This window comes from Eurypyga helias, unplaced genomic scaffold (assembly GCF_000690775.1).
Source record: "Eurypyga helias isolate BGI_N326 unplaced genomic scaffold, ASM69077v1 scaffold6700, whole genome shotgun sequence".
NCBI classification, from domain to species: domain Eukaryota; kingdom Metazoa; phylum Chordata; class Aves; order Eurypygiformes; family Eurypygidae; genus Eurypyga; species Eurypyga helias.
The window spans coordinates 1-7,867 of NW_010226148.1; the positions used below are offsets into that span (position 1 = coordinate 1).

Here is a 7,867-nt window from a genome sequence, read left to right on the forward strand (position 1 = left end):
GTTGTAAACAGCCATGTATGTACTGCAGTTACCTCTGCTGATAAACTGGCAGATGGGTGGGAGTGAGTGCTGTTGAGGATCATGTTAGTTTGGAAGAAAGCTGAAAGTACTGAAGAGAAAGCAGATGTAGAGCTGTGAGGAGCAGCAAGACCTGTAGTTACTGTGAAGAGAGGATGTTAAATGATACTTTGAAGGTCTGTTAGGAAACCTTTTTCTGCTTAATTTTAAAGGCAGATCTACTTTCTCAAAAGAAGAATTTATTTTTGTTCAGTTTTTGAATAATAACTGCTTTGACGACTTCTGGAACGTTAACAGCTTTTAGTTATGAAAAAGTTGCATACACTTCAAGGTGTAGGTAAGTCTAGTTATCTTGAGTTCTAGTAATGAGTTTTAAGCAATATATACCATGGTCTTCAATTAATTTCTATTGGTTAACAGATTTTTGTAAATCTTTTAATAAAAACTTCTTTCTTTTCTCTTTTTTAGGTGTTGGAAAATCATGTTTATTGTTACAGTTCACAGACAAGCGGTTTCAGCCAGTCCATGATCTCACTATTGGTAGGTCTCTCTTGTCCCCCACAATGTTGACGGTTAAGCATTGGGGTGCCTCGGCACGCACTTGTGAGTTTGTTGTGCTGTGGTAATGTAGGATTTGTGCTGTATTGAGGTGGCAGTGAATCCTTAGCTGATGGATATTTGTTAGCTGATAAAACCAAGTGTAGGCCTTTTGTCTTACTGGGAAGGTAAAATTTGAGATACTATAGGTACAAATTTTCAATTGTTTCAACTGTCTCTTCAAAAAAGCGAAAAACTGGGGATGGGAGCAGGAGGTGTCAAGCTTGAAATGCATTGATGGTGATGCAAATGGCAGGTTTTTCACTAGGGAATGGAATATTGGCCTAGCCACAGAACCTTAAAGACAAGTTACAGATAAACTAAAGCAAAGTTAACCTTAAAGGTGAATAAACAAATTATGATTTGGGCAGACTTAACTTCTAGGTAGATCTGGATTGAAGTGTGAAGGTACTCCCTGTTTGGAGGGGCCAGACTCCTCAACTGGATGTGGACTGGATTTGTGCTAGGTATGATTTGATACTGACACTAAGGGTAATGAACACATATTGACAGAATGCATTGCCTCTGCTCAAACTGCAGTAAATGATCCAAACTTCTTTTTATCTTTCCACACAAAAGATGACGAACAGCGTGGGAATAAATTCTATGGGCAAGCTTAGTCTTCAGAGAGTTTCACTGCTAAGCACAACAGACGCTAGCCTCTGATTAGGCTGTAGAACTTTTGAACAGCTTCTTGATGTTATTTCAAGGAACCTGTAGACTCCAATCATGCTGAGCCTTGCACAAAATGTGTCCCTGGTCTCTATTTTTAGTTTGTGCCCTGGAATAGGTAGGATTCCTGTGTTTGGGAGTACTGAAATAGATGCTTGCAATATAAACAAATGTTCTTCACGTAACAGAATGTATCAGGTGGTTTGGTTATGGCTTCCCTTTTTCTTGACAGTCCTCCCACACCTTGTGCCTGGCTGTATAATGTAATTCAAATTCTCAGGCTAACATCAGTTTTCAAATATTGCTGAGGTTTTGGCAGCAGATAGGCTGGCCAAATAAGGAGCCTCAGTTCTTCTAGGGAGGCATAAGTTATTGTCATCTTTTCTTCTTTAGGCCTGCCAAATATATGACGCCTTATGTATCGTTCATGCCTCTGTCAGCCCTGTCCCATCAGCAAACTTATAGGCTGTGGGAAACAGTTTCACCTCAGCAGGGCGTCTGTAGTACCAGTTCTTTGCCTGGCATTTAACTAGCTGAAGTCTGGGAGCATAAACTGAAGCTAGTGGGATGAGAAGGTGAACCTGGATAGCAACATAATGAGGGTTGTAGGAAGAGAACATGGGAAGCTGCTTGGAAGGGGGAAGAAGGGGCATGGGCTGGAAGCAGCCTCCTTTCACTTAAGTAACAGGGCATATGTGTGTGTTTTAGGCAGGAGAATGCTTCTCCCAGGTACCCAAACAAATTCAGAACGAGAGAGAAACCACAATGCACTTCCCTCTGATGTTAAAACTCCTGAGAGCCCGTAGATTGGATAAAAAGGCTTGTTTTACATAGCCTAACTTCTTTCAATATAATACAGTGATTTGAGCGTTTGGGAGTGTAGATGCTATTCCTGCAACTCCAGGGAGTAGAAAGAAAACTGCAATTGGACATGTGGAAGCTGCATGATGCAGTTGGGGTGGGAAAGCACCCACCAACCCCCCAAAAAGAAACCCAACAAAAGCAAAAAGCAGACACAAAAAAAAAAAGGGGGGGGAGAAAAACAGACTCACAACATTTGTAGTTAGTGGTGGCTGACAAAAACCACTGTAAACATGGTTTAGTTTGCCATTGCCCTTAGGAAGTGCCCTTACTTGTAAACCTGGGCAGCTTCTGTTCCTTCTTCAGAGAACAAACTTGCCATCAAACCCTGGTGTTTCACATTTAGACTTTTCTCTCAGCAGATACTTTGATGGAACAGGATAAATATTCTTTTTTTTTCTGTAGGGATGTGTGCGGAAATTAACATATAGGATGATTGCTGGATTTAAATCAGCAGCTCTGTATCTGCAAATTGAGATCAAGTAAGACCTGCACTGTTGACACTTGTAGGCCAAGGACCTGCCTGTGGCTCTGCAGCCAACTTCAGGGAAAGCATTGTCATTCACCTGCTTCCTCCTTTCTGTCCCTCCCCCTCTAGTCTTTCCATCTGTTTCCATACACTTTCTCCAAGTTATTTGGATGCTAAGAGGGCACGATGTTACTTGGCTCTGATATCCTGGAAGGTGGGGGAGAGTGGTTCTTCCCTGCCTCCTTTCCCAAAAGCCATTCTGCAAAAAGCAACACTGCCCCCCCTCCAGATATTCTAAACAAGCTTTTGAAGAGACTTTTGGAATACTGCAAATCAGGGCTGCTTAATTGGAAGACTTCAGTCCAAATCTAGACAGTGACCAATTTTAGACAAAACTTAGGCTACCAGATCTTTATTTGTTTTCTGAAATAGCATAGGAAGCATAGATCAATGGAAACTTGATAGCCTTTAAATACGTCCACTACCTTTAGGTGTTTGTCAGATTTTATTAACTGCTGTAGTAATAGCCTCAATTTATGCTTAATTTACTGTTAATTATCTTAAAATTGCTTTAAAAGACAGTACAAAATGCTGAATTTTTCCACTGAAGACTTTTTTTTAATTTATTTGAAACATTAATTTTTTTTCCCTGGTTATTAAATTTAATCTTTAACAAGGCAGAGTTTTGGAAGCTTTTTTTTTTCATAAAGGCAGATGAGTTTTAATTAATACAGTAATAAAATCTATCATCTTGAAGGTGACATTTGTATGCTCACTTAATAGAATATTTTATTGGTAAAGAACTGTAGTTTCAATTCTTCTAAACTGGTGTCAGCGATCTGTCATTGGTAGAGTGGTAAAGTAACTGTGACTTCCATTTCCTGCTTGCATTCAGACAGACATATTTTCCCCCCCTCTGATCTAGAGCTATTAAACAGTTGGAAAACTTGGTAGGAAATACCTCCTTGACAGTTGCCTAATTAATGCATTTTTAAAGCACTTGTAACAGTTTTCTTCCTCCTGGAAAATTTTCTTGCTCTTTCAAGCAGTTGGAAAAGTAACTAAAAGCAGACAGTGAAAGAGATTTTCTACAAATGTTGAGTTGACTTAAACAGGTTCTTGCATTCGTAGTACTTGACATTTTTCTTTCTGATGTATGCTAATAATGTAACCTTTTGTAAAATCTATTCAGGTGTAGAATTTGGGGCTCGAATGATAACTATTGATGGAAAACAGATAAAGCTTCAGATATGGGATACGGTAAGTAATAAAGAACATAAATTATTTAAACATATGGCTCCCCTATCTTTCCCTTTGTTCTGGTTAAGCTGTCATCAGCACCCATATGAGACTATGTGCTTTGTCTTGCAGGTTTCTTTGGTTTCTGTGAAGATTAAAAATTTGCTAGAATTTCCTTTTCTCAGTGTGATGTACTCTAAATCACTGCAAGCTTCTGCTTTTCGCACTGTAACTTCTTGTCAGATTTGTAAGGCTGGAGTTCACGCTGCCTCACTTGTTTTGAGAAAGTTTTCTGTGTTATTAGGAACTTGCATTTCTCTAAGTAGTCTTTCTCTTTGTATTCATGCAAGGTTTGGGTAATATAACATCCTGTTGGGAAATTGTGTCTGTGAGCTAGCTTTGATCAAGAATTCCCTACAGGAAATATTTGTATTTCCAATGTAGAAGAAAAGATACGGCTCACTGTTTTTGTAGAAAATACTTAAGAACTCATGTTCACTGTAATCATGAGAATAGTAAATACGGTCAAGAAAGGATTGGTAAAAGCTTAAACTTTTGGAAAGCCTACCAAAAACCAGACTCTGACTTTTGAGGGAGTTCAGGTTAAGAACATATAGTAGTGAAGTCAGCTGTTCTCTTCTGTCAGTCACTTCACCATAGAGCAGTCAGCCTCAGTATCTACTCTTGTTGTGATGCAGTGGCTTTGAGATGCTCATACTGATAGCTGCGACTTTTCAGATGTGTTTCGCTGTTCCCTAAGGCGGGGTTGTCTGTTTCCCAAAAGCATTTTAAGATCCCTTTGGAAGCTGGCAGATACACGAGGCTATGCTCATGTATGTCTTTTTTGGTATAGCAAATCAATGAAGGGAGATGCGTTCATATATGCATGCCTACATATGTGCATGTGTATATAAAAATGTAACCAAATGCAGTACTTCAGCTAAGTTTGTAGGTAAGGTCGGAAGTACCTTACTTACTTTATAAGTTTATCACTTGAAATGACATCTAACACCTCTGCCTCCTTGAAGGTCCTCCATGTATAAACATATAGAAGAATATGATCAGATTGTGCTTGCTTCAGGGTTTTTCTACCCTGGGCATTTTTACTATTATAACTGTGGATTGCTGACTACCAAGGTGGCTGATCATTTTTAAGTCAAATAGACAAAGCTCTGCATGAACAGTAGGTTCAGAAGTAAACTTCTAATATGTAGAGTGACTACATGAGAACATATCTACATCAGTCCTTCTTTCCTAAAACTTGGTCAGATTCTCTGTAGACAAAATTACTAATTTAACTGCCAACGCAGCCACTGTTTTTCATTGGCTTTCAAACTGATTTTGTTAATGTGCTGTTATCTGTTACTTGGATACAAGTGAACTTCAGTAATTTTTGAGTAGATTGTGTTTTTCTTGGTGCCTCTGACTCAGTAGCTCTTTGCAGTTTGTTTGGCTTCTTGAATGCATGCAAAGTGTTCACTAGCCAAAATTTTAACCTAAATGCTTTTGATTATAACTTATTCCTGCTCAAAAAGAGTTTATTTTATCAGGCTAGTTTTGGAAGTATATAGTACATAAATTAAAAATACTCATTGAAGGCTTTCATACAGTGAGTAGATGATATGTTTGTGTTGCAGTTCATAATTTATAGGTTGTAAGCAGTGAATGACAGTATATTGGCCACAGTTAAAACTTTAACTGTATACATTCTGATTTTTAAAACACAGGGTATTTCTAATCCAATCTTGGCTTGTAGGCATATCTAATTTACACTGTCTCAGTTCTTACCTAGGGTACAAAGGTGTTGAAGAAATAGCGAGGTAAGAAATACAATGAGGTAATTTCGTAGAGATATTTTATGTGTGAGTGTTAGGGTACACAAAGATGTCCATAATGACCAAGGTTACTAGGGTGTCTGCTTTGAGCATTTCCTGAATTTCTTCTCCTGTTAGCATCAATAACAGCAGTTTTTGCTATCTCCATATTTCTTAATAGCTGTAACAATTTCTGTTTTGATAGGAGAGAGCTTGTTTTACACCTGTGGCTAAGGAAACACATGAAGTATTTATGTTTGCAGTTGGTGCTTACTCAGTCACAGCACCAGCACTTCTCTGATTTAGTGCTGGCCTTACATACCTGCTTTTAATCCATCACTGAACAGGAAACATCTTGAGCAGAGACATACGAAGTGGAGAAATGGATAAAATTTGTTTTGACTGCTTCACAGTGAATAAGGACTTGCTTTCTTAAGAGAGTCAAACACCAGATTTTTTTCTGGCCAGATATTTCTGTGCAATGGTACTCAGTTAGTGTTGTCTTCAGCAGATCACCGCAGCTCCAAGGAAAGTGTATCTTAATAATGGGAATATATGGTAGCTGCAGCAAAACCTCACTGCAGGATTGTGTCATAACTTTCAGGGGGCAGCTGAAGCTAACACTGTCGCATGTCTGAAACGCATCTGTGTACTCTTCTTGTACTGTAACTCAGTAACGTTTGACTTACTTTATTAGCATCGTAGTTTGGATCAGGAGTGTGTAGTTAGCTCTGCTTACTGCAGTCTAGATTTCATGTGGGAGTATGCAAACCAAATTCCTTTTCAATGAGGCCAAACTGGAATATTTGCTTAAGGAATGCATGTGTGCTTAAGGAATGCACGTGTGCTCCTCAGAAATTGCAGTCCAGCGTTTGGTCCTGTGAGGTGGTAGTCTAGGAAAACTAGCCTGATGCAAAAACACACACACCAACACCCACCCGCCCCGCTCACTTCATGTGGGAGTATGCAAACCAAATTCCTTTTCAATGAGGCCAAACTGGAATATTTGCTTAAGGAATGCATGTGTGCTTAAGGAATGCACGTGTGCTCCTCAGAAATTGCAGTCCAGCGTTTGGTCCTGTGAGGTGGTAGTCTAGGAAAACTAGCCTGATGCAAAAACACACACACCAACACCCACCCGCCCCGCTCACCTCACCCACAAAAGCCCCAAACCATCACCATCAAAACCCACATTCCACGCACAATATTCGGTTGTACTCTTCCATACTTTGGAGTTGCAGTCTCAGCTCTACTGCTGATCATATGTCTACACGTCCAAATAGTGTGTCCCATTGTTCCAGCTGCAGGCTGCTCCTGATCTCCCCACTGCTGGGCTCTGCGAGCTTGCTGCTGTGTTTGCTGTGGCATGCCCAGGTTTTTAGGTCTGTGAGTCCTTGGTTTTCACTTTTCCTTTCTGATGCATTTAGGTCAGTCAAGGGGAGTGCAGGTATTGAACTAAATTGTTCGTCTTCCGTCTCTCGATTATTTCCTTTCCTAGGTCTTTAGTCGTAGTAATGGCTTTTAGTAGTTGAATACACTGAGAAATTCCTTTTGTCAAAGCTGGTTAGTTGGTAACTGCCTACTATGAGAAGTTTACTCTTCTGTGGAAGTGTGATATTTGAGTGTGGTGGGCTGACCCTGGCTGGAGGGCAGGTGCCCACCAAAGCTGCTCTGTCACTGCCCTCCTCAGCTGGGCAGGGGAGAGAAAATACAAGGAAAATCTTGTGGGTTGAGATAGGGACAGGGAGAAATCATTTACCAGTTACTGTCACGGGCAAAACAGACTCAACTTGGGTGGGGAAAAAAAAATCACCAATCAAATCAGAGTCAAAAAAAATACTTAATTCAGATCCTAAAATACCTTCCCCTCACCCTCCTTTCTTCCAGTGCTCGGTTTTGCTCCAACTTCTCTCTACCTCCGCACACCCCAGCAGTGCAGGGGGACAGAGAATGGGGGTTGTGGTCAGTTCATCAGACATTGTCTCTGCCACTCTGAGGGAGGGCTTCTCACACTCTTCCCCGCTCTAGTGTGGGGTCCCTCCCATGGGAGACAGTCCTCCATGAACTTCTCCAACATGGGTCCGTCCCGTGGGCTGCAGTTCTTCACAAACTGCTCCAGTTTGGGATCCCTCCCACGGGGTGCTGTCCTTCAGGAGCAGCCTGCTCCAGCCTGGATCCCTTCTGTGGGGTTGGACGT

General features: G+C 40.6%; 1 protein-coding gene across 1 annotated transcript in view; it reads left to right on the top strand.

The window, feature by feature from the left end:
- Positions 1-486: 486 nt before the first annotated feature.
- The window catches only part of LOC104509730 (ras-related protein Rab-2A), a gene marked incomplete at both ends in the record, with an annotated part of 19,585 nt that continues 12,204 nt past the window's right edge, over positions 487-7,867 (top strand). Inside the window, 2 exons of the mRNA XM_010151769.1 lie at positions 487-558; positions 3,810-3,877. Of these exons, the coding sequence (XP_010150071.1) occupies positions 487-558; positions 3,810-3,877 (140 nt within the window). The remainder of the gene's footprint in view (positions 559-3,809; positions 3,878-7,867) is intronic.